This window comes from Dryobates pubescens, chromosome 1, assembly GCF_014839835.1.
Source record: "Dryobates pubescens isolate bDryPub1 chromosome 1, bDryPub1.pri, whole genome shotgun sequence".
Lineage (NCBI taxonomy): Eukaryota > Metazoa > Chordata > Aves > Piciformes > Picidae > Dryobates > Dryobates pubescens.
In genome coordinates this window covers 52,923,405-52,950,886 of record NC_071612.1, presented here as the reverse complement: position 1 = coordinate 52,950,886, position 27,482 = coordinate 52,923,405, and the positions used below count along the sequence as shown (strand labels likewise).

At 37.7% G+C, this 27,482-nt stretch overlaps 1 protein-coding gene across 2 annotated transcripts in view; it reads left to right on the top strand.

The window, feature by feature from the left end:
• SH3RF1 (SH3 domain containing ring finger 1) overlaps positions 1-27,482 on the top strand; it is an 82,389-nt gene that overhangs the window by 40,832 nt on the left and 14,075 nt on the right. For both annotated transcript variants that reach the window (XM_054165979.1, XM_054165984.1), the window contains exons 3-7: positions 9,746-10,021; positions 11,433-11,528; positions 16,785-17,087; positions 17,779-17,889; positions 25,685-25,839. In XM_054165979.1, the coding sequence (XP_054021954.1) occupies positions 9,746-10,021; positions 11,433-11,528; positions 16,785-17,087; positions 17,779-17,889; positions 25,685-25,839 (941 nt within the window). The remainder of the gene's footprint in view (positions 1-9,745; positions 10,022-11,432; positions 11,529-16,784; positions 17,088-17,778; positions 17,890-25,684; positions 25,840-27,482) is intronic.

Below are 27,482 nucleotides of genomic sequence, written 5' to 3'. Positions count from 1 at the left end.
TTCCAGGGAGTGTTGGAACAGTAAATCACTGTTGGAGAATGTCTTCCATTTTAGTTTCATCAAAAAGTAGTGGAGTTCATGCCAGAGCAGGATCCCCTATACCAGATCACACAGGAACTCATCCAGGTGGGTCATGAATATATATATAGAGAGAGACTCCACAACCCCCCTGGGCAGCCTGTTGCAGTGTTCTGTCACACTCACAGTGAAATAATTCTTTCTCCTGTTTCCATGGAACTTCCTATGCCTCAACTTCCACTATTGCCCCTTGTCTTGTCATTGGGCATTGCTGAGTAGAGCCTGACTCCATCCTCTTGGCATCCTCTGTGCATGCAGCAGATGCAACAGACATATATTTGTGTGTGCTACAGTGAGAGCTAAAATTAGCATCTTTTCCACAATAGCCAATGGGTTATTTGAAGTCAGGGTATTAAATGAATTAAGTTGATTCCAAAAGAATGTCAAGTGAGGGTGTTTCAGGAGAAGGAGGACATGGTACTTAGTTCTGAATCAAGCTTTGTAAAAGTTCCTTCAGAGCCTGGCAACAAGAGTTTGTAGGGAGTACCTGAGAAGGATGTGTGATAACGATGTTGCGTTCACCCAGAAGGTTGGATAAGCATCTGAACATCTGTACACTGCACTGGTTAGGCCACACCTTGAGTACTGTGTCCAGTTCTGGGCCCCTCAGTTTAGGAAGGAGGTTGACTTGCTGGAACGAGTCCAGAGAAGAGCAACAAAGTTGATGAGGGGTTTGGAACACAAGCCCTACGAGGAGAGGCTGAGGGAGCTGGGGTTGCTTAGCCTGGAGAAGAGGAGACTCAGGGGTGACCTTATTACTCTCTACAACTACCTGAAGGGAGGTTGTAGACAGACGGATGTTGGTCTCTTCTCCCAGGCAGCCAGTACCAGGACAAGAGGACACAGTCTCAGGCTGCGCCAGGGGAGGTTCATGCTAGATGTTAGGAAAAAGTTCTGTACAGAAAGAGTGATTGCCCATTGGAATGGGCTGCCTGGGGAGGTGGTGGAGTCGCCATCATTGGAGGTTTTCAGGAGAAGACTTGATGGGGTGCTTGGTGCCATGGGTTAGTTGTTTAGGTGGTGTTGGATTGGTTGATGGGTTGGATGCGATGATCTTGAAGGTCTCTTCCAACCTGGTTTATTCTATGTATGTATTTACAAAATAGTGGAAGTGATGGCAAATAAATCTAAACCCACTTTCTCAGCAGGTAGTGGAATGTTCAATGCCCTCTTAGACTTTTAAAATCCAATTCAGAAGGAGAGCTGTGTGGTTGCTCTCTTTTTAAAATGTCATTGACAGGGTTGTTTCAGTTTTAGACCTTGCACTGTTTTGGCAGGGAATACATTAACACTTGATCATAATGGAAAGGAAAGCATGCTCAGATAAAAAGTCATGCCTGTCAACCTTTATAGGTTTTCATCAAAAAATGCAGCAGGCCTCCTCATTTGCACCTCTGTGTTTTCCTTTCCCCAAATTTTGGCAGCAAAGTATTCGAGAGATTAAAGGAACCTTTTTTCATGCTGATCTCACAAAGAGTAATCTTACCAACTCACTCCCTTGTTCAGAGTTATTTGTTGGCATTTCTCCTATGTCATGTTCAAACTCCTTACCTTCAAAGCAGAGTAAGTTTGCTCTTGGCAATCTCAGTTCTCATTTATTCTTTTCAATTTTTTTCAATCTGTCTTCTCACCTGGAATTTCCTCATTTTTTCTTGGTGCAACAAGTAAACATAGTCATTTTCACAACACAGTCAGGGAAGCTTGTTTACATTCATTTTCAAAGTGTAAAAGCATTTAGAACAATACAAAGCACTGCGATTAATTTTTTACATTTTAATTATTTAATTATTTTTTTTTTACATTTTTCCCTCTGGAGCTTTTGATACTTGTATTACAAATATAGTTCCCTGAAGTCAGGACAAGGCCTCTTGTGTTTCAGCACTTTGATAAACCAAATGCTCTAATCTTCTACTGTAAGTCAATTAACTTTTGTTTTTGAAGCAAGCGTACACTTTCGTGAATTGATTTATAAAGTGGCATTAAAAAGGGCAGCTTTGTGAGAGAATTTTAAATATGGCCAGTAAAATAGAACTATTTTTCCAATATTGGTGGCTTAAGATTAATGCAAAAAGGAAGAAAAAGGTACCTGTTATGATTAGCCATGTTAAATTTGGCAAGCATAGATATTTCTACTTCTGTCTTACCACTACTCCAGCACAGCACAACCCAGTGGTACCACACTAATAATGGAGTCTTTTCTAGGTGTTAGCAGTACTGTATGGGGTTATGTAGATTTCCCTTTTATTTCTTTATAATGCAGTGAGGTTTTGTGTTAATGTATTTAAAAACAAACAAAAGATGTTTTGTAGCATTGCAACTTGGTTCCATTCTCCAAGATAGCTGCTGTGTCCCAATATCTTCGTTAGTGACTGCACATGCTGCAGAAATTCCCACCAGCTGTCATGTGCAGTATGCTGCCATACTGTGATTATAAAGATTACAGCAAGATGTTTTCTGAACGTTTTCTGGAATTAATAAATTTTTTTCTGCTCTTTCTGATGACTTATAAGCATTGTTATAAGGGTAGACAGTGGTTCAGTTAGTAGGGCAGACTTTGAATGATAACAGATGCAGTTATTGAAGTTTTATTTGTTCATAGAAGGATATAAAAAGGTCTGTGGCATCTCAGGCTGCCTTCATTAAGCTAATAGGAAAGAAGAGTATTCTGCATTTATAAAAATTCTGTTTAATCTGGACTTGAAGCTCAGAATAGCACACATCTTGCTTGGGAATTAATTGTTTGGATGTTTAAGCAATTGCTTATATGACTTTTGACAGGCAGAGTAGATGTCAGATAACTGTATTAGGAGGATAAGGATGATTTCAGGCACCAAAGTACCAAAAAAGTGGTATGTTTCCAGTTTGTGGAAAGTAAAATGAAGAGTAAAAAGGGAAGGCTGTACAACAGCTGGGTAAGAATGAATTTAGAGGAATAATTTAGCTCAGATGTGATTTGTGTTTTGATAGTTTTTGAAAGGTTTTGGTGATTGTTTTCATTTTCTCTTCAGTAGTTACTATTTTGTACTTTTTATGTTCGTATAACAGACAAGGAAAGTAAGTGATATTTAGGACTCTGTGTTAGAACAAGAAAGTTGTTACAGTTCCTGTAACAGATTTTGGATGAGAAGCAAATAGTTGCTAAAAGCACTTACTAAATGGGCAAAAGGAAGCTTCTTGCTAAACACAGCAGTACTATCTAGCCAGTAGGTATTTTGAACAGTCAAATAGTTCTGTATTCTATTCTGAGCTTCAGTGAAATAGATAGCTTAGAAAACTCCTTAAGACATATTATATTTATGTATTTTATCTGGTCTTTGACAGGCTCTTGACCGTCATATGCTTTAACCTATATGGTGTTTGGTTTGGTTTGGTTTTTCACTTCTTTTCTCACTACATTTTTGCAATTAACTTTTCTTCTTCTCTTCCTTTCCTACCCAACTTGATCCCAGAATTCTTCAGGGATATACGGTTGGGTTAGCGACAGTTTGGAGTAGGACTAGCAAGTGCTACTACCCAGTCTCACAATTTTACTGCTCCTCTAGATGTATGCTTGCCTATATGGTTAGGTGTTTTCCCTCTTGGATTATGCAGCATTTTGGTCTTAGAAGCAGTAGGTGATGGTACACGAAAACAGAATGCAATGGTAGTAGAGTTTAAGTGGAACAGAATGAAATTGTACTGCGACTTGTCATGCTTAAAGAGATTAGGAGATCCACACTGCTGTGCAATGGCACTGGGACAAGAAAAATCAAATTTGATGGAGACTTCAAATGCCAGCGAGTTGCAACATACCAAAATAAAAACAAAGAGGATAATATCATTGTCAGACTGACCGGTGAGGTTGTTGTAACAGCTTATTAAGAGTAGATCTTTAAAGCAAATGGTTACTCTTGAAAAGAACTACTTTATGTAAACTTAGCTCTACACAGGGCACACTTCAAAGTTTTACTTAGATTCTTGCAATTATCTAGTTTTTTCAAAGCAAAATAATTTTGTAGTAAGCAATCAGAAGGCTTTTAAAGACTTGGATTGAAATGGAATGAAATTGTCTTCTATGCATTGACTTTCCTTTTCACAATCAGTGGGTGTACAAAACCAAATTTTCTTCTGCATCTTGAAAGTTACATTCTAAGGTTTTCTTGTGCCAGAGCAGTTTCCTCATGCCTTTCCTCCCCCACCTCCCCACCCTCCCCCTCATGGAAAGAAGCAATTTTTAGCTGGTCAAATGCATACAGTAAAAATGTTTGGAGACATGCAGTGTGCAGGATGGAATTATTTTCTCCTTTTTACTTTTTCCTAGTTTTTACTTACTTGTTTGGTTATTTTAAGGCCTTAGCTTAGTGGAAAGTGTTCAAAATGTCTTTACTTAACAAACTTTGGAAAGCGAAGTAGCTGAGAACTTTGCCTTTCAGATAGCCAAGGAAAGATGACAGCAAAAAAGTTTTCAAAAACACAGGTACTGCACAGAAGGGGGCTGGGGTAACTGCCTCTAAAAAGCTTTGTTTGTAAATGTCCCTTTCTAACCTTCCATATTATTAGTCTGGTTGCTTGGGCCTTAAGGCAGTGTTTTTAAATTCCTTTCATTCTCCTGTATTCCAGCTTTTAATTTCAAAACAGCTTTGTGGGAGAGAGTTACTCATGTTAAACAACTTTGTATTTATTTCTTGACATCAGTGAAGAAAAAATGCCTAAATGGTTTCTACTAAAAGCTGTTAAGACAGGGGATGCAAAAAGAGCTTTCATAAACTGGCTACTTAAGTAGAACCTTAATAGTTTACCTCAAAAGAACATGTGAAAACTGTTTACGTGAGGAGAGGAGCAGCCCTCATTACAAAATACAGGGTCTATCCGAGCCTGTGCTGTGAAGTTCTTCTTCAAGTTACCAAGAGCAAAGTTTATAAAATCATAGAATGCTTTGGGTTGGAGGGTACCTTTAAAGGTTGTGTAGTGCACTCCCCCTGCAATAAGCAGCAACATCTTTAACTAGATCAGGTTGCTCAGAACCCGGTCCAGCTTGACCCTGAATGTTTTCAGGGATGGGGCATTTACCACCTCTCTGGGCAACCTGCTTCAGTGTTTCCCCACCCTCGTAGAAAAAACTCTTCCCGATATCTAAGTTAAATCTTTACTCTTTTAGTCTGAAACCATTAGCCCTTGTCCTGTTGCAACAGGGCCTGCTGAAAAAACTGTTCCCATCTTTCCTGTAGGCCCCCTTTAAGTACTGAAAGGCTACTGTAAGGTCTACCCAGAGCCTTCTCTTCTCCAGGCTAAACCCTAACTCTCTCAGTCTTTTCTCATAGTAGATAATTTTTGTGGCCCTTCTTCAACAGGTTCATATCATGGTTAAGTTAACAAAGAAATGTGTTTAAAACCTGGTCTTTTTAGTCAGGTCAGTAGCCTGGCCAGATAGTTTCCTCTCAATGCACAGCTCTGCTCTGTACCAAGCTATGACTAGCCATACTTCAATATGGCATTTCAAAACAGCTACAATTTTTTCACTGTTTTAAGTGAAATGTTTGTCTATGTGCTGAGAAAATGAGATTTAGTATATCATTAGAAACTAGTAGAAATTAATGTGCTTAAGCTGTGTCTCAAAAAATTTATGCAAAAATTTAAATGCAGTACAGAAGGAACAAAGGAGACTAAAACCAAGAAAATGGAGCTAGACATATTGGGTACATTTAAATGAAGACTTCAAAACAGATATTGGAGTCAGCAAGATAAAAGAGACATGAAAAAAATCTAGGTGTGAAATGGGATATTCTTGCATGTAGGACAAGACAGCTTTGGTAAAGGCCAAAGAAAGCAAGAAAGCAAAAATCCACATTAAAAAAAATAAATAAAAAGGATGCATTTGAAAGATTTTGAGTTAAGGCAGCAATATCAAATAGAATGGACTAAAAGATTAAAAGTATCAATATTGTCATTCAAAACATTTGAGTCTGTAGAAGAAACCTCAGGTATACCTTGTACCTACCAGAGAATGCACACACAAATAGCTCAACTCACATCTGCCTTGCAAACAAGTTGGCTGCAGCTCCTTTCCTTATGTAAAGACAACTTCTACTGATGACCAAGTATGTCTTACAAGACTGGCCTCCTTTTGGGTGAATAAAAAAAAAAAGGTTAGACTGATAAAAGCACCTTTGTAGCACTAGACTCACTGTACTTAAGAGTTGCTGTGTAATTGGGAATTTTTCATAGTAGTTTTACAGTTTGTCCTGGTTATTAAGTTTGACTTTTGGTTTGAGTTAGGAGCTGCATGGAAAGAAAATAAAAAGATAGGTGAAGGGAAATAAGAAAATTGCAAATAACTGTTGGTCATTAAAGATCCTCTTATGCATCAACATGATAGTAACTTCTAGTTTTACAATTTTATGTAGAGAAAGAAGTGGGGTTTGAAAGCGAGGCATGAGAACTGCTACTTGAGGTGTCCAAAGAGGCCAGCTTTTCTGGGGGATGATAGCACTTGGTTGTACATGTAGACAGTTTCAGAAATCATTCCACCTGTCCTACTGCTACCATAAACAGTAATTCTGTAAGAAGATGACTTCCTGACCTCTTGAAGACGTTCAGTGTCTGAGAAGCTTCAACAGGTGAAAAAAAGGCATAGATATTCTGGGTAGATTGAACTGGTTCACAGGAAACATTAGATACACCACAGTTTCACAGCTGGAGAACAGGGAATGCCTCACTTGGGAAAGTGAGAACCAGCAGCACTGCAGCTGGAGAGGCTTGGGAAAAAAACAGAGATACAGAAGACCTAGTACCTTTTCCATTCATTTATTTGGAAGGGATTTATTTTTGCCGCTTTAGCTTATGCTGGTTCTCCAAGTGCAGTTAAGTTATACAGTGAGCACTGGTTAATGCCAGTGTAAGCATATAAATACATTTGGGATTCTGACACAGAAAGTCCTGTTTAAAAGGAAATCAGATCTCATGTTTCTGTGCAGGCATAAGTTTCTCTTGGCTTAAACTCATGAAAAATACAGACAATTGCATATTGTCCATTAAAAAAAAAAGGTTTGATATAATGTGACTGAAGACAAAGTATAAATCCCAGGAGAAAGTTTGAGAATGAGTGATGTAAGTTTCTAAAGACAAAATATCTTAAATATCTTTGCTGGGAGAAGAAATCTGAGGGACTTGAACATCATACATATGAATTCATGTGTATGCATGGGCATTTTTTCATATTCTTGTTAAGATGTTTGGGTTTATATCATCATATATTGCTAATTTTAGTTTTTTTTTAAAGGAATATGGCGTGTGAAATGTGTGTAAATTTTTAGCTTTAGCTAAAAGTTAATGTAAAGTATTTGAATGTCAGCAGTAGCATTAGAAGGTCAAATATTGTAGCATAAAATTCTAAGAAATCTATTTCATGTGCAGTCTTTCTGAGTTTTATATTTTAATTTCCTAAATTGGTTTTTGTCTGAGTATTTTTTGTGTGTTGCTTTCTCAAATAGCTGGCAGGGTAAATGGCAGCTATAAACCTAAGGGTAGTTTTTCTTCCAAAGCCTTCCTTTCATGTTTAGCCAAGTGAAAGACACAGAGAAAATGTAAACTCCTGCTCAGCATATCCTTATGGCCTCTCCTGGTAAACAGCCAGAGGGGTTAAAGCCACCCAAGGCTGCTAAACATAACAGCCTGGAAGACACCATCCACGAGCTGTGGTTCCCAGTTTGGTAAGAGGAGGAGAAATGTGAAGATGGTGCTCAAGGTCCCTTCATACAATACTCCTGAGAACTGTGCTCCCCGTTGCACTTGCTCTTTCTCACATCATCCTCCCCATGAGGCAGAAGGAAAAGACATTCACTTAAACTTCTCTTCCAAGTCATTTAACAATTTCTCCTTAATCCCTGGCAATCTGACTGAGAATTAAATGTGTGTTTTGTTGAACTTTGTTCTGTTTGAAATTATGGATTTGAACCGTTTTTTTTCAATGTAGGAAACAAGCTTTGCAGAAATTCAACTTCCTATAAAATATAAACAGATGTTTGTTTGGAGTAAATGGGAGGGTTTGTGATAAATGCATGAATGTGGTATTGAGTTTTAAAAATTAAATGATGGCTAATTGATAAGGCTGATCACTTTGACATGATCTGCCGCACTGTCACTCCTGGTTTGTTTTGATTTTGTTTGTTTTTAAAGTATTTTTTTCCCAACTGTATTTTATACATGCAGCTTCTATTAATGTCATTTCTCAGTGTAAGGACATAGAAAGCTTTCTTCTGAGACAACAGGATGATTCCTGGGAGAACTCCAGCTATTCCTGTCAGTGCAAGAGAGATGCATATGTTGTCCAGGAGCTCTAATTGCTTGGGGGCATTCTTCTGCTGAGTAATTCTTTGGCTCATAATCACTGCATGGCTGTAATTTTTTTGGTTGATTTCTTTGTTACTGGGATGGAAACAGGCAAACAAGCAGTGTTTCCTCTGTTGTGTTGATGTGTTTCTTACTGCTTTCAGCGTGCCCACTCTCCCCACAAGTTCTGTCTCTGCGCTTGTCCTTACTGACATGTACACTGCTTCCTTTATTGTGTCTGTTTACTTTGCAGACAGCACATAGGACTAAAAAATACATACAATACTTTTTATTGTGGTCATGAATTCCCCCCTCAGTCAGCTGTGACCCACAGATTCTCCAGATGATGTCTTTTTCCCTATCCAGGTTTGTGCAGGGTATGCTAGTGATGTTTACATTCTGCACTGTTGCAGTTAAATGTGATCATAAAGAAAAAATGTTCGCTTCAGTCTGAAGATCACCAGGTTTTGTGAATGATTGCATGGATCCTGCTAATGTAATTATTTTAAGACTTACCCCAAATTTAATAGAAATAACTGTGATGTTCCTGTATTCCTTTTGCAAATTCCTTTGCATTGTCTGTGTACCTCTTGAAATAATGCACCTGCAGCTCATGTAAGGGAGGGTGACATGGCGTTACATTGTAATCCTTCTGACGTGCATTTTAGGGCAGCACCTATGGTTTTCAAACATTGTGGAGGAATCACGTGAAGAAAGCTCAAGGATACTCACCTTCAACAGTTTTTTACCAGAAAGTTTTTAGGTGTGTTTTTAAATAAATTAGTTAAGAGGATTTAATATCTCACCTTTAATAAAGTGAGATTTGTTTTTCAAGCTGCAAAGCAGCTCTCTTATGTCCTCTTCCTTAGCATTATGTACCTGTAAAATGAAGTGACAAAATAAGACAGGCAGACATTGTGCCTTCAATTAAAGGTCTTGTAGGAAATCTGTTATTCTAGTTCTTTTATTTTCTTGCAGAATTTCCTGGTAGATCTCTCAAGTGGTCAGGATACTTCCCAGTTCATCTTTTTTTTTTTAATGTTTAAGCTTAGTGAATTAGTACATGAGGGATAATGTTTTACATTTTTTTGCCTCTCTTTTGTCTAGCAAAATTTTAGCATTACCAAAAATCGTAATGAGATGTAGGGGAATGTTAAGACTCTCTAGAACTTCATACATGTTTGGGTAAAATCAGTAGAATCACTGCAATAAATTAATTTAAATGTGTATAATTTTACTTTGCAATTTTGTGCATTTTTATTCTTAATGTCTCCCAAAAGATATAATATAAATTGTGTTTAACAATACTCATCTAATTCTGGTGCCTTTTTTTCCCCCTCCCCCTTCTTTTCTCCTTTAGGGTGTACCTCAGTTACCATGTGCCAAAGCATTGTATAACTACGAGGGAAAAGAACCTGGAGATCTTAAATTCAGTAAAGGAGACATCATCATTTTGCGTCGACAGGTGGATGAAAATTGGTATCATGGAGAAGTCAATGGCATCCATGGCTTTTTTCCAACCAATTTTGTTCAGATTATTAAACCTTTACCTCAGCCTCCACCTCAGTGCAAAGCACTTTATGACTTTGAAGTAAAAGACAAGGAAGCAGATAAAGACTGTTTACCATTCTCAAAGGTGAATAAAATTACTATTTTCTTGTATCAGTTTCATTCACTTGGGTAAAAAAAAAATTAATAATGTTCCATAGTAATTTGCATTTTTTTAATGAAGCTGCACAAATATGATAAGGGCGAATTATTCTGCAGGTGTTTCCCCTGTGTTGATTAGTTTTGTCTTCCTTCTCTTCCTAAATTGCATATGATTTCTCTGAGGTTTTATTTTTGGAATGCAATTTTTCATAATTGCAAGTGGTAATGCTCATCATTTATGAGAAATAACTGATGCTACAAAATAAAAGTGCTCCCTTCTCAAGAAACACTAATTTTAAATGGTTGAAGTTGGTACTACTTTCAGCTTTGTATTTCATAAGTAGCACTTTTAGGATACTCGATGCAAGACACAAAGTACTGCTCAACTTCATAATTCTATAGTATTACTAATTGCCCTTCAGAAAGCATGACCATTGTTCTTGTATTATTTCTACTGTAATTAATTTTCTGTCTTGCAATGCACATAATGATACAGAGGTTCATCTGGAATTACAGCTATTCCTTTTTCTCAGTTTCTGATTCTTCAGTTTATCAAATTGCACAATAATGTTGCAAGTTCAAATGTAAGCTAATCACTTTTCTGCTCTTACCTATTAAAAAGGATGGCTAAAATTCTAGAAAGGGTAGGATATTAATGTTTGGATGGACAATGGTTATTACAATGCAGAACAGCGATACTGTTAAGGATCATTTGCCTTTGCTTGCATCTTTTCATTAACTTGTTGGCAAACTAGGTGGGGGATTGGTGGGGTTTTTTAATTTCTAGTTTGGTTGAATTTTTTGCTTGGTTTGGTTTTTTGGTTTTTTTTAATCTTTAATCCTGCTTGAGTAGATGTATGTTTCCAAGTATTTTAACCTTCATATGAAACAATTACGTATCTGAGAACAATGTTTAATGTGTACGTAAGTCTTTTTCTAGGTAGCATTCTCAAAACCATCTCTTATCCAAATACTCCATGTGCATGTAAAAGAAATCATATCAGTTACCAGTGTTCTTGAGTATTAAAGTAGAAAAGCAGCATCTAGGGAAAATTAGGTAGTGGGTCAGTTGAGAAGGAGAAGAGTTGCAGTTCTGGTGATTAATGCCAAGAACTTAAAGGGTGGGCTGATGAATACTATGGTAAGATGTCTGGCACTGGGGACAAAGTCAGATAGCTGAGATTAGTTGTGGGCTGTTAGCTGGATTCTGACTGAATAGGAAAAGGAATAGCTTGAAGCAACTACAACCTCTGAAGTAGCATGTTCATGTTACAGAGGGCCTTCACTGCAGTTCTTGTCCATATACTGCCTTTTCTTATTGCCTATGTCTTATGGAGGGAAATTAAATTAGAAGTTTAATTAGGGCTGGGAGACATAATTGCTGCGTGTTCACACAGGATGATGTTCTGACTGTAATTCGCCGTGTGGATGAAAACTGGGCAGAAGGAATGCTGGCTGACAAGATAGGAATTTTTCCAATTTCTTATGTTGAGGTGAGTACATTTTGACCATCCATGAGGCTGTGCCTACTGTGTATTGAATTTTCTAAAAGAAGAAATAATAGTAGTGATGATAAACTGGGATATAAATAATCGTGGACCTAAAATAAGCAGAGGTAGAAACAGTCTTAGACATAAAATAATATAAGATCTGTGTGCTTAGTTTGGAAATGTTAATGCCCTGAGCAGCTTAACCAGTGATTTTTATTCAGCTATTTAATACCTATTTTCAATGAATGGAGCTGGAATGATAGTACTTGGAGGCATTCACTGTGTTTTTCTGTTAATACTAGAGTCACACAATCAATCACAAACCGCATGACCACAGAATGAAAGCAGTCAGTAAATCAAAGAAATAGTTAGCTTTGCACCGGCTCTGATATCTGGCTCTCAAAACCAAATTAGCACAATTAGAAAGTCAAAGAACACAGGCTGTTATTAAGCAGCTAAAGCATTGACTTTTGCATCCAGAAGACCCTTATATAGAAATCTTCTGTATCTCTTTTGCATTTCACATATATGATATGACAATTTACAGTGGGAAGTAGCAGTTGAGAAACTTTCCTCAGTGTTTTTATTGAAGTTTGGGTTGAACGCTCTATCTTCTCTATAGAAAGACCTAGGTGATACAGAACAGCGTGTGCAGCTGCAACAGTGTTCACATTTGCTTTGCAGAAAGGTACAGATGCTATGGATACTTGGTAAGACAACACTTCTTACACTGACAAAATTTTGTTTGAATGACTCAAAATGATGAAAAGTATTTTCACATACCTATGGAATGAGAAGTATGTACCTCAAGACCTAGAGGAAAAGCATAACCGTGCTAAGGATCAAATGAGGTTTTATTAGTTCAGGTCATGAATGCCCTGATGAGATGGCTTTTCTAATGACTGTCCAACCAACACAGCATTTATTATTTTTAAAGGGAAAATATGTATATGCTGATTTCTATGTGTAGATGGAAAAATCCCCACTAAAATGATATGGGAAATCTGGAACAAGAAATAATACCCAAAGAGATACTTCAGCTCAGATAGATGTGGGGGTTTTTCTCACTATATACTATGCTGAAACATGCTGTGGTGAAGAGCAGTGAGAGGTGCAGAAAATTATCAACTTGAATTTTAAAACACCTCTTTCCTGAGATAACCATATCTATATTGTTCTGAAAAATATACAGACAGTTGATACAATTATATATCAAACCACTCTTACCTATGGTATTATTAAAGACATCAAAGGTGAGAAGTAATTACTATTTTTAATGTATTTCATATATGACATTTTTAGTTACTTCCCAATCCTGTAATCATTTTTGTCATAATGACAGAAATATCTTTGCCTTGTGTGTATTAATCCACATGCATTTAAATTGTGCATTAGTAGCTGCATTTGCTGGAGATTTTATGGAAGTCATTAACATAGAATTCGTGTAGCCTGCTGTGATGTTTATTCTTTAGTATAGTTCTGGTACTAGCTATATTTCTTGTACAATGACAATAAAGGATAAAACTTTACATATATTGAAGGCCATGAAAAACTGATTATATTTGAGGACAACTTCTAACCTGGAGGAACATTTTATGATTATATGTTCGCTAGTCTGCTCTATTCTTACGTATGGCTTTCACTTACTAAATTTGTGGTAATAATAAAACCTAAGACAAAATATTTGGAGCTGCATTTTAATACCTGTTGGTTTTAAACTATAGTTTTATAGTTAACTGGCTAAGAAAACATTAACTCTTTATCTATATACACAGCACTGTGAAATAATTATTTCTGTCTTTAAATGAAAAATAAATAATGCAAATATTGTAAAAACTAGAATTTCATTTCCTAAACCATACTAAAACCAAACCAACCCTCTAGTTTAGCTACAGTAAGTCCTGCTTAATACATCTAAATTACTAGACTTTGCACAGATGGAATTGCTTTAAAAGCAGGTCAACCGGGTTCTTGTACAGTGATAAAATGTAGCTAGTCTAGAAATTGTGTATTTAAGTTCATGGCACTTATGTTTATCTCTGTTCCAAAAAATGAAAGATTAATCAGAACTAAAGAGATGTTCTTAAAATTCTTTGATGTACAATACAGTTTGGGGTAAAATACACATTTCTTAGAAGGACCTCAAATTTGACGTTTTGGTGTGGTTTAACACTTTGTAAACATACCCCAAATGCACAAAGTATTTACATTTTTACAGGTTATTCAGTATTTGTACAGAACAACTGAAAAAATATGAACATGCAAAAAGGAAAAAAATAGAGAAAATAATCAGATTTTAATCAAAATGTCAGTAGAAAATCATGTCAGCCTCCTTTCTTTCTTTCTTCCTTCCTTTCTCTTTCTTCCTTCCTTTCTCTTTCTTCCTTCCTTTCTCTTTCTTCCTTCCTTTCTCTTTCTTCCTTCCTTTCTCTTTCTTCCTTCCTTTCTCTTTCTTCCTTCCTTTCTCTTTCTTCCTCCCTTCCCTCCCTTCCCTCCCTTCCCTCCCTTCCCTCCCTCCCCTCCCTTCCCTCCTTCCTCCCTTCCCTCCTTCCCTCTCTCTTTCTTTCTTTCCTTCTTGCTTTCTCTCTCGCTCTCTCTCATTTCTTGCCCAAGTTAACAAGCAGAATTGGGAGACACCTTTGTGATAATTCAGCTCCTCTAGGTTTCTTTATGAACAGTCTACAGAAATGTAGATTGAAAACTGTAGGATAGCTTTGGAACACCTATGTTTTGCCCTTGAGATAGAAATGCAAACCTTATCAGTAATTGTGAGAAAGAAAAAAGGAAATGTAGGGGAAGATTTGCCCTTACTTGAGTTAGAGAAGGCCATGTTTAATCTTTGACTTAGAAAACAATGTAAGCATCTTGTAACTGAGGAGAAAGACTTGGCAGAATTTGATTGGATGTGTTGAAATATTTTTTTGTTACTTTAACCTATTGTATGCCTTAATTACGCACATGCCAATAGAAAAGAACTAATTAAGATGTGACACACATGCTTTCTAGAAGAGTATATAACTTTGCTGTATAATGTAATAAAGTTCTTCGCCTGGTAACATCTTGGCCTGGAAGCTGTGCTTATAGTGACTCTAGGGTGATCGAACAACCACCCCATGTTGCTGCGGAAAACATTTGCTGTAATAGAATTTTAAATTCTCTTTTTATATGACTGCATCCATCAGTTAACAGGACAGTTTAATCAAGGGTATCATAAGATTTTGTGTACCCAATGTGGCAGGTTGGGGTTCTTTTTAGCATCTCCTCTTGTACCAAACAAGAGTGTTTGCATTTTGGATTACACTTTAGGGTGAATTTCTAGAATGATATTTTTAACACTGTACTATCTTCACTGTTCTTTGTCTGCCACTGTTAGGTGATGTGATTTGATTTAACATGCTTAGGAAAAAAAAATTCTGACCTTTGCAATAATATTCAGAAGAATAAGATGAAATCTTTCATGGAAACATTCCTCTATTTTTTGACTGTTTTTCCTGACTCAATGTTATTTATTGAGCCACATTGAGTAGGATTGTTGATTTTGAGTAAAAAAATATGGTTTGAAAAACTGCAGTACAGACCTATTTCATTTGTTTCAGAAATTAATATGAATGCAGCTTTGCTCATAATTGTGATCTAGTCAAGATTTGTGAAATGATTCTTCAGCTGGTCTGGACAAAAGATACTTATTCTGAAACCTTAATTGCAAAGCTGAGTTTAGGTCTCTAAGCTATTACCTATCTTCCAGGATGATGTTTAGCAAAAGCAGAGATGTCAGATAGGGACAGTTTTTGTTTGCTTCAGTTTCACTTACACTGTGCTCCCCAGATTCCATTATATGTGAAAGTGAAATATTGTCTAGAAATTAGACTACCAACTAGTGTCGGTAGTATGGAAAAATAACTCCATGATGTATGGGGATGTAGTAAAATTACGTGAATAAGTTTTGGCTGAGTGTGACTAGCAAGATTGCTTCAGGAAGAAGATGGTGTTTTCACTTAATTTCAGAAAGTTATATTTAAATTTTAATTACCTATCTGTGAGAAGGAATGCCTGAATTAATTTGTGTAATAAGTGCACCACTACAAGATACCTTGAAACAGGTCTTGCATGATAGTCTGCTTGATAATGTCTGCAGACAGCTGCAAGCAGGAGGAAACGTATCTGCTACCCTCCTGCTGCAGTGCTGAGATGGGATGCAAATGGACGCTTCTGTCTTGCCCCTTTTGGGAGGTTGTTCTGTTCCCTGAGGTTTGGTGCAAAGCAGAATTGGATTTCAGGCTGCCTCTTACAGCAAAGATTTTGTCAAATGGGAAAAACAAGTAAGTGTGAATGTAAGAGTGAGGTAATAAAGCTTTTTTTCCCAAATACATCTGTTCAGAAAAACAACCGGCATAGAAAATGTGGGAATAGATAAAGGGGCATTTGTTGCAGAAAGGAATGCTGTATTGAAACACCTCACAGCATTCCCATGGTGACCTTGAATGGTTGCTAGCAGTTTCACTGGTGAAGGCATGCAACTTCACATCTGTGTTCCGTGATAAAATAACCTTGTTTTCACTGTTCTGTTAAAACTATGTTCTCTCTAAATTTAAAATGTAAGAAATATATTTAAAACTTATCTGAATAATGAACTTGCAAGTTAATTGGGAAAAGCTGTATGGCTATGTTTTCTGTACTATAAAAGGGGTACAAAATTATTTTGTCCATATGATCCATGCCCAATATGATCAGGAAGGAAAATTAAATTACTGTAAGTTCAGTAATTGCTCTCATTCAATAAAATACCGAGGGATGCCAGAAGGAATGTCTTCAAGAGCCCACGTGCAAAGGTGTAGGCTTATGTCATGCCAACAAAACAAGGCTTCAAATGAAATGAACATTCAAGAAATTTTGTAATACAGGTATTTTTAGATGACAAGGTCAAAGACCACTCTTGATTTAGTTTGACTTCTAGATAACATAGGCAGCAGATATTGCTGAGTTCATCTATGCCTGGGCAAGAGCACAATGTGCTTTCTTGATTGAAATTTTACTTCTGATGCATAGCCCATGCCACCCCAACAATAAGTGTTGAGTTTTCCGTGAAAAACTTGTCACTGTGTAATGACTAATTTGTAGAGTAGGTCAGTATATTGCAGTTTTAAATTGCGTGGTTTAACTTCTATTATGAATAACAGGAAAAATAGATTCTTTTTTTGTTGTTATATTCAGGTGATTTTTATGAATAAATAAATACTAATGTGTGACTATCTTTTGTAGTTTAACACAGCGGCCAAACAGCTGATAGAATTGGATAAGGCCTCAGGTTCTGCTGCTGACTCTGGAGAAGGCACCTCTGGGGCAGCCCACAACAATTCAACCCAGAAGCACACTGACACTAAGAAAAACACCAAAAAAAGGCACTCCTTTACCTCCCTCACTATGTCCAACAAGTCTTCACAGTCTTCTCAGAATCGCCATTCAATGGAAATTAGTCCTCCTGTCCTCATCAGCTCCAGCAACCCAACCGCAGCAGCCCGCATAAGCGAGCTGACAGGACTATCCTGTAGTGCTCCTTCTCAGGTATTTATGTGAAATAGAATCTAAATCCTGTGTGCAATTTTTAAAATAATGATAAAGGCCTCTGATCTTGTCAGATTACTTACCTCAAATTATTAATTATATGTAACTAATATTAACATAACACTTCCATAGTGTTTATTTTCCAAGATGAGAACATTTAATGAAAACATTCTATGCAATGATAGCAAATATTTTTGGTATTGTAAGCTAATTTTATTTTTTCACAGCTGTTACTTTTTTAAGTGACTCAAAGATTTTTGTTAAACTGTGGAAACCAGAAAATGAAGTGATTTAATGTATTGGGGTTTTTTCCTCCCTAAGTGGAGTATAATATAATAAAGCACATGCAAATAAAGTTGAATGCAACTTGAAAATTAAGTGCATTTCAGAAATCTATGATACTGATTTGGTTGTGATAAGTACAAACATTTATTTGGCTTTATTTATTTGTTAATCTCCTGTTTCTTCAAAGATTTTAGTTGCAAGCTGCAGTAGTTTGTGAACACTTGTCTGTTTCACATACAGATTAAGTTTTGGGACAAGACATAGTAATGGAGACTAAGAAATGTTGGTGTCACTTTACATGAGCTAGTACCGGTGAATTTGACCATGATGCTTACAGCTCTGTTGAAACCAGCTCTTATTAAACTACTCAGAAGTGACCCTCTGGTTTTGTTTTTTACTTGGACAGGTTCATATTGGTACTACAGGGCTGATAGTGACTCCACCCCCTAGCAGCCCAGTCACAACAGGACCTTCATTTACCTTCCCATCAGAAGTTAACTACCAAGCTGCTCTTGGTGTAAGTACTGTTTAAAAACACTCAGCCTTCCCATTTATCTTTGCTCTGTATGGTCTTTTTTCCTCCCAAGTTCCTACACACTGATGTGAAAGGGGTTTATGATGTCAATTTATATCTACAACTGGCAGATAGTTCTGTCTTACTTGAGGTTAGAAAGGTGCTTTGGAATAATTTTCCAACCCCTGCTTTCTCCTAGTAAGATTAAATTGTGTCTATAACTGACAGATAAAGAACATACCTAGCATATCTGAGTTAGATTCTTGGAGATCAGTATGAAAAACTGTTGTAGATGGCCATCTTTAAAAGGAAGGAATCTGTTTCACTGCTGTTTCCTTTGGACAAGGAAAATTACATTGTCTACAGAAAGACCAGGGTTTCATTACAAGAGCAACTGAAAATCTTTCTTTTGCCATGCTTGTATTGGAGAAGCTTTGGAATGTCCTATATCATACTGTGCTCATCAGAGCCTGACTGCAGTAAAAATTGTAGATAGCAATTCAGAGATCTTTGAGGGAACTTATCATAGAAATTCTAAAAATTTTAATTCTTGTATCAAGTCCAAAAGTTGTGCCCCTTTGGGGCACCTTTGGGGGGGGCACAGTTCAATATTAAATATCTGCTTAGTTACAGAACAAAACAACCTGAAAAAAAATCCCCCAAGGTTTTATCTCATTTAGGTGCCTAATTATCCTTGCAAGTCTTTAAAGCAAGTAAAAGACAGTGAACAGCCTTGCTGCTAAATTTACCTGGGTTTGCTTTGAACTTTTGGCACTTGGATCATTTTGAATATTTGTCTGTAAAATTGAAGGCAGACTTGTCTGTCTTTTATTACCAACTTATCTGCTAAGTAAATGTTTAGATTTGGTTTTGTTGCAGATGAGAGGTTGCATTTTGACAGCTTTCATTGGGACTCTTAATATTCTTTAGTCCTTAAAATTATGGTGCTGTCATTTTGTGAATTATCTGCTGCGCACCAGAAGGCTATGCTCCCATTCAGGAAGACCTGGAGAGTTGGTGGAGAGGAACCCAATGCAATTTATCCAGAGCAGGTGTGGAGTCAAGCACGTGGGAAGGAATAACCCCATATACCATTACAGGTTACGAGCTAACCTCCTGGAAAGCAGTTCCACTGAGCAGACCTGGGAGTCCTGGTGATCGTGTTAACCATGAGCCAGCAGTGTGACCTCATGGCCAAGAAGGCCAGTGGTGTTCTGGAGTGCATTAAGAAAAGTATGGCCATCAGATCAAGTGAGCTTCTCCTACTCTGCCCCAGTGAGGCCACATCTAGAGTACTGTGTCCAGTTGTGGACAGGGAACTACTGGAGAGAGTCCAAGAGAGGGCTGCAAAGATGATGAGGGCACTGAAGCATCACTCTTACAAGGACAAGTTGAGAGACCTGGGGCCATTTATCCAGGAGAAGAGAAGACTGAGAGGCAATCTTCTCAATGCTTACAGATACTTAAATGTCAATGTGAAGAGGATGGGGATTTCCTCTTTTCAGTGGTGTGCCTAGTGATAGGACAAGGAGCAACAGGCACAAACTAGAACACAGAAAGTTCTGCTTAAACATAAGGAATAACTTTCCTTTGAGGGTGATGGAGAACTGAAAATGACTGCCCAGAGAGGTTGTGGAGTCTCCTTCTCTGGAGACCTTCAAAACTTGCCTAGAAACAATCCTGGGCAACCTTCTCTAGGTGAACCTGCTTTGGCAGGGAGGTTGGACTAGATGATCCCAGAGGTCCCTTCCAATCCCTAATGTCATAGAGTGGTTGAGGTTGGAGTGGATCTCTGGAGGTCGTCTAGTCTAACCTCCCTGCTCACCCAGGGCCACCTAGAGCCAGTTGCCAGAATGGTATCATGTGAGCTCTCACAACTCTGGGAAACTTGTGCCAGTGCTCAGTTGCCCTCACAGCAAAAAACTGTTCCAAATTTTCAGAATGACAGCCCTGTGTTTCAGTTTGTGTTTCATGGAGCACCACTGAAAAGAGCTTGGTTCCATCATCTTTGTACATTCCCTTGATGTATTCATGTACATTGATGAGATCCCCTGAGCCTTCTGCAGGCTGAACAGTCCCAATTATCTCGGTCTTTCCTTAGGAGAGATGCTCTATTCCCTTTATTATCTTCATGGCCCTTTGCTGGAATCTTCAGTATGTCTATAACTCTTTTGCACTGGGGAGCCCTCAACTGGACACTGTACTCAAGGTTTGGCCTTATCAGTGCTGAGGAGAGGGGAAGGATCACCTGCCTCAGTCTGCTAGGAAGACTGCTCCTAATGAAGCCCAGGATACCATTATCCTTCTTTGTCACAAGGGCACATTGTTGACTCACGAGGTATAGATCTAACAGTAAAAATAATTAGCTGCTTATGTATTAATCCAGGTTATCTTTTATAATTCTTCCATCCTTCAGGATGAAAGAGAACTGAGCAAACAAAATAGGGTTTGGTATCATTTGTGCTGTTCGGCGTAACACAAGTGTAGCTAAAATACATTCTGCAAACACTGAATAATTGATTTGATTTGTGGCCGAGGTGTGTTTTACAGAGGATGGGGTGGGCAGAACTCAAAGCATAATTTCAGAAGTCCTGTCAGAATTTGGCTACCTTTTATTTTCCCCTCTCAGTAACAAACACTTTTGTTTGTTAGTAGTTCTTTTTTTGATGCCAGCATGGAAAAATTCTCTATTTTGGTGCTCATGCAAAGTCATTAAGCTACCTTGGGTGCTTTAGTTGCATAAGCTTCTTCAAAAGCCAGTCTCACCATTGGTACCCACAGGAATTAAATTACAGTGCTAAATGCAGCATGGAGTGAAACTCCTGCCACATGATTGTCTTGTATCCTGGAGTGCTACCTTCTCTTTGTGGTAACCATGTTCTTGATTATGTTTCCAATTAGGCATATAATTTCCATTAAGAATCTGAATTATTGTCTGCCACCTTCTTCTAAAGTCAGTAACCTGTACATAATTTTCTGCTTCTTCCTGACAATTTTTTTAGCATGACTAAAATACAAGCTGTAGCTCAGGCTACAGTCAGGTTGCTCATCTGTTCTTTTATTATAGATGATACTAGATGATGATGCAGCTTATAGTCACAGACTGCAAAGTGTGTCTTTTGTGTCCACTTTCCTTTGTTTGATAAACTCTTGGTTTAGTTTAAAAAATAATGCTTCTGACAGGCCAAGGCAGAAAGTGATGTTCTTCTCTCTCAGGATGTTTCCCTTCTTGGAAATACCTGCCTGACATTCTGAGCATTCATTTTAATTGTACTGTGTCATATATCAAAACAGTTAGCTTGAGTCCTTTTGTATTTTTTTGTCTTTGTAAGTATAAACACCTGTTTCTCCCTCTAGCTTTTTCTTCATTTTTGAACACTAAGCAAATGACAAGGAAGTTAGATTGAAGGAGGGAGAATTTCTCTTTAGCATCAAGATAGTTTAATTGAATCTTCTTCCTGTCAATCATTTTGGTGTTTATAGCACTACTTAAAGTAACTGACAACACTATTTAAAGTAATTGACTGTTCATTGAGATCAAGCTCTTTATGCAGTTTTACTTCATGCCAAGCTCAGATTAAGGGTAAAAGAAGAAATCAGAGAATGAGTGTAATACCCAATCAGTGAAGAGAAGTATATATTCCTTTATTACAATCCTGAATTTGTTCATCTTTGTTACATATATCTGTCCTGATTCTGAGCAAAGAAAAGCTAGTATGTGCTTTTTGTGTTAAGAGGAGGTATTTTGAGCTGTCCTGGGTAGCAAGTTTCTTTAAAACAGTTGAGATTAATTCCCAGCCCAAAGGAGCCTGTGAGTCTTTTATCTGATGCATGTATAGGATCACATTTTAGTTTGCCATGTTATTTTGGGAAGCGTTCCTGTAGTTCAAAAAATGTCAGTTGTGTTAATTTGTATTGTCCATAATCATGTTTTGTAGAGGCAGTGTATCACCAGCCATTGTATGAAGCAAGTAATTTGCAAACTGGTGGTCAACACTGATGCAAATAAGACCTGGGAATGGAAGCACTTTTGCCAAGTGACCAAATACTCTATCTGCTGCTTGTATCACTCAAGAAAATACTAATTTGTGTTCAGAAAATCTGATAATTTATTTAAAGGTTTTATTTTACAGCAGCAGTTCTTTAGGCTAGTTCATTAACTAGCAGCATTAATTCTTATTTTAAAGTCTGATTCTTTGAAATTGAAGAATCTGTGAACTGGGACAAACTTCTCTTGACTATGATATTATCGCTTACATTGTTCTCTGAAACTTCGAACTGCAAACTTTGCCCTTCGTGGGGGAATTAGTTGGTTTGCTCTTCTTGGCCACTGGCATTTTTGAACCTTGTAGGTGGTTTGTGTTACTTGAAGTTCTTTATAAAATATAGATAGCTGATGTCAAGTTCCGTAGTTGTTGGGTGAAAATATGTGCTTAAAATTATGTAAGACTCATTTGCTTGGGAGGAAATTCTTGGATGTAATTTGTAAGGTAATTATCTAATGGAGACGATCTAGTTACCATAGACTTTACTGAAAAAGGCTCTTAAGTAAGTATGTGATTTGAACCATGATATGGAAAAAACAGATAAAATACACCACAGCAAAGTTAAGGGAACATTCCAAAGCAGCAGAAAGAAAACAGAGTATAATAGCAACATAAAACTTACCTTCCTTTCATTCTGCCTTTATGGTCTCTTGAGAAGTTAAAAGTATTTTGGACTGCACTCAACCTAGTTATCCGTAATGCTACTTCTGCAGGTTGGATATGTTGACTTTGAAATGTAACGGTGTCTTGATATGTGCATTTAACTAGCAGAAATACATGGGCTATATTTGGATTATTACAATTCCCATTTTTTTCCCTACTTCTATTTTCTGGTCCACACATTAAAAAAAAAAAAAAAGGAGACCCTCTATGTTACAGTATAAAGGGTAGTCTGAATTATTAATGAGGCCAAAGCTGTGAGGTTGTTAGTGTCATGATGGCATTTAGCTGCCCTTCATGTAGTTCCTGCTAATTCAGTAAGGAGGACATTTAAAAAAGTACTGTTGGAGTTCTAACAAATGTTCAACTTCTGCTGGGAAGAGGAAGCAGCTGAGAGAAATGATAAGGGTTTGTATGAGAGACCTGTTCTTTATAACATTTATTTGTAGTTTAGGAATTTTGTTAAACATGAGCTTTAATCTGTTAGTCCTCAGGATTTTGCAAGTCATAGAGTTTTTTTCCCTACGTCTTGTGGGAGCAAAGACAGAATGAACTCTTTGTTTTTCCCCATTGCTGTGCCTTTTGTAACCCTTAGGGTGAGCCAATTATTGATCTTCAGTTGACTGGTATGGGAATGCAGCCTAATTAAACTCAGCAACATGTATGTGTTTCTAGAGCATGAATATAGGTACTATTTGAAGATTTTACATAAATTATCAAATGACAAATTGTTTCATCTTTCAGTTTAAAAAAAATAATAAATCACTTATTTGCGGTTTTACATGCTTGAAAACCATACTTACCTGAAAAGCAGTTGCAGAAACATTTGGGTTTTATGCCTGAACTATATGAAATAAAAATAATTAATTGTATAAGCATATTTTAGTAAATCGTGAGGTTTGCATATATTCTTTCACAATATTAACTATGGAAACCATCAAAACTATCTTGTGGTCTGGAGGCAGGTGTTTTTTTGCAATAGCTAGAATAATGGTTACATGCCAGAAAACTGGTGAAAACTTGGCTAGAGCATTTGGATTTATTTTATCAAGTTGTAGCAGTGCAAGCTGAGGAGCATTAGTCCTCTAAAGCCTATCGGGTAGTTTATTTAGATTTCGAAGAACTTGCCAAGTGCTTAGGAGTTTAATTGGGCTGTGGCTCACTGCAGGTTTCATTACCATACTAATAGACACAGGGAGGGGAGCAGAACCTGAATAAAGCAGAATAAAATAGAGCTGTGAAGGTGCTTTTCTTGCAGCTAAAAATTCTGTGTATATTGTGTATTGAAATGAATAAAATACAATGCCCAGCATTTATATCTTTAGAGGTGCAGGAAGTGTGGAATCATGACAACCATGATGTTGAGCATGAATAGGTTTAATTATAAAGATTTACAGCTAATCGTCTCCTAATGTGGAGTTACAGTTTCTACCATGTATAAAGAAATCTAGATGCCTAAAGAAAGATTTGAACTTATGTTCTTTAGGCAGGTTGCGTAAAACTTAGATTCTCATGTTCAACTTGGATTCAGCTGAGACATTTGTTGAAGCTGACTTGGAGGGGGAAATAACATCTGCTGTAAAGCAGCTGGAAGAGAAATGTTGGTATTAAAAAAAAAATATTGGATGGATGATGAGGTAGAATCAGAAGAAAATGCAGCTGATGTTCTTGCAAATACCTCAACCAGAGCTCACAATGATGTTTCTCCAGCATGTCATATCTGCTTTGTGTTAAGATACAGAAAGCCTATTTGGTCTTAAGAGATTGTTAATGTCCAATCAGAAAAATTTCACAATAAACCATGCAATTTGTATCATGCTCAAGAATAATAATTTTGACTGAAAAACTGGAAGAGTTAATCAGTTTTCTCTGGATTTGAAAGCTTTTCATCATGCAGTTCTTTGCAGTGTTTTGACAACACAGGACTGTTTCAGAGTGCTGTCCTTTTATAAATACTTTCAGCAAATGCAGCAAGGTAATAATCATGCAGTGTAACTTATTTTCCACCTTGAGAAGTAGGCTGTTTGAGGGGAATTAAAATGACTTTCAATTACATCATTTCCAAATTGATAATGTAATGCTGTGCATTTATAAACTGGCATAATGGAAGAGCCAGGCAGTACTTCAGGACATTGTGTTGATTTATATTTTCATTAGGTGGTTTTTCAACCTCAAGTGGCGGTGATTTAGAGTTTTGTTTCAACATTAAAGGGTTGTGTTAAATTGAAGATCGTGTTGAAATGAATTCACTCTTTCATGTAAAAGGTCGGAGGTTTTTTATTACTCTTTTTGAGTGTGTTGTAACACAAATAATTATTTTTGGAAAAGGGGAAGGAAAAGTTCTCTTTTTGTGAGAGACTTTTCCCAGGAGTGTCAGTACACGAGGCCCTAAAGAATTGTCTGAGCTTTACAGCACAGAAGGTAACAATTGCTCCATTGATTATGAAAAGGCATAGAAGCCTGTAGGCAGGACGTCCATTCCGATCTGCCTATAAAGGAGCTGTGCCTTTTTAGTGGGGTGTTTGTTAAAGATTACCCATCTTGATAATACTGAATTTCAAAAGCTAACTTTCTGAACTAGAAGAATAGGAGAAAGGGGTAACAATAGCTCAATGACTATGGTCTCACATTGTGCTTGCTTTTGTAACCCATACATCAAAAGGAAATTTCCCCCAGAAGGGGTGATTTTGGGTGCAGTGCTGCTGAGTTGTGTATTATGTTTCAGCTCTAGATTACAAAAACAATCATGTTTTGAAGTACAGTCAGCAGTAGGGTGCAAAATGTACCTCCTGGAAGGCTTCTAAATTTGTGTTGAGTCCTAACCTAAAGATGCTGTAATTAGGAACAATGGTTTCCCTTTTTCTTGTACTGAGAAATTGCTTATCGTTTGCTTAATTAGCTGCTGAGACTTCAAGGTTTTAAAATGGAAAAATATAACTCTCCAGTTATATCATACCAGTAGGTAAAGTAATACTGAACTAAGCTGGTTTTCCCAATTCCCTATAATGTCGTACTTCTTTTTGCAGCGGATTCAGCTCATCAAACAATATTTACCATCTGTTGCCCTTTTTTCTTTTTGGTTATAAAATCAGAATATGAATCCCCCACTTCCACCACCGCCTCTCTTGTCTGCTGCAATCATTGCCTCAGCATCTTCTGGACCTCAGTCTGCAGGTGTAATGCAAAGGCCTACATCAGGATCAGCTGAACAAATGGCACATTTACGACCACAAACACGTCCAAGTGTGTAAGTAAAATTGAAATTTTTCACCAGTCAGAAGCAGAAATGGGATTGGTAGCTCCGTATGTACTTGCATCACGCCAGCTGGCTGTGTTGTCCTAGAATTCCCAGAAGGCCGAGGGTGCAACTCAGAACAAAACCAGCAAAACCACACTTACAGGTGATACCCCCAAATAGCCTTCATATTGAGAGTTATTTTATGTCTTGGGAAATACAGTCAGCTTCTGCTGTGTGTATAAAGGACTCGCTTCAAAAATACACTTATGCAGAAGGTGGCCCCCAGCATAAGGACATCAAACTGCTGAAGCAGGTCCAGAGAAGAGTCACGAAGATGATCAGGGGTCTGGAGCATCTCCCTTGTGGGGACAGGCTGTGAAAGCTGGGGTTGTTCAGCCTGGAGAAAATGTGGCTCTGAGGAAACCTTGTAGCAACTTTCCAGTACCTGAAGGAGGCCTACAAGAAAGCCAATAAGGGACTTTTTACAAGGGCTTGTAGAGGTAGTTTGGGAGGAAATGGATTTAAGCTTGAGGGAGGGTAGATTTAAACTAGGTATTAGAAAGAAATTCTTTACAGTGAGGGTAGTGAGACACTGGAAGAGGTTGCCCAAGGAGATTCTGGATGCCCCCTGTATGGAGGTATTCAAGGCCCTTGAGCAACCTGGTCTAGTGGAATGTGTCCCTGCCCATGGCAGGGGAGTTGTAACTAGATCATCTTTAAGGTCGCTTCCAACCCAACCTATGCTATGAATCTATGAAGATGAATGAACCCTTGAGTTAGTGATGAATACTGTGTAACTTACAAGTACCAAATAGTGGAGTGATATATAGTTAGATAGATTATATACACATATAATAGTTATATATGGTGTGAAAAGGGTATTCTTGCACCAAAACACAGGAAGTGCAGTATTTCATTTAGACTGTTTTACTATCGTGTCATTGTCAGATTGCTTGTCTAAGTTGCAATTGAAATGTGACTGAAGAGACTGTGGTTCACTTAATTAAATGTCAATTTGGAATGAAGGCAGAAAGCTGCTAATTAACATTGTGTCTTCACACTCGTAACGCAAGCGCATGTGTGTAACCCTTCTGGCTGAAAATATTGTGTGTATTAACATGTTCTGCTACAAGTTCACCATGACCTAGCAATGTGCCCTTTTGGCCAAGAAGATCAACAGTATTTTGGGGTGCATTATGAAGAGTGTGGCCAGCAGGATGAGGGAGGTTCTCTTCCCCCTCTACTGTGCCCTTGTGAGGCCACACCTCTGGAGTATTGTGTCCAGTTCTGGACTCCACAGTTCAGGGATTTACTGAATAGAGTCCAGTGAAGGAGCATGATTATGAGGAGAGGCTGAGAGACCAAATGCTCCTTAGCCTGGAGAGGACTGATCCTACCAGTCCTTATCCAGAGAGGTGGTAGAATCTCATCCTGTGGAGATTTTCAAAATCCCCCTGGATGCGATTCTCTGCAACCTGACCTAGGCACACCTGCATTAGCAGGGGAGTTGGACTAAATGATCTCCAAAGGTCTCTTCCCTTAGCATATCTTTTTGTTTGGAAACTTCTCTGTGTGCAGCTTGGAGTGGCTGAACCGTCTAATAAGACATGTTTGAATCAGTACTTTTGCTCTGTGTCTTTATTTTTATCTTC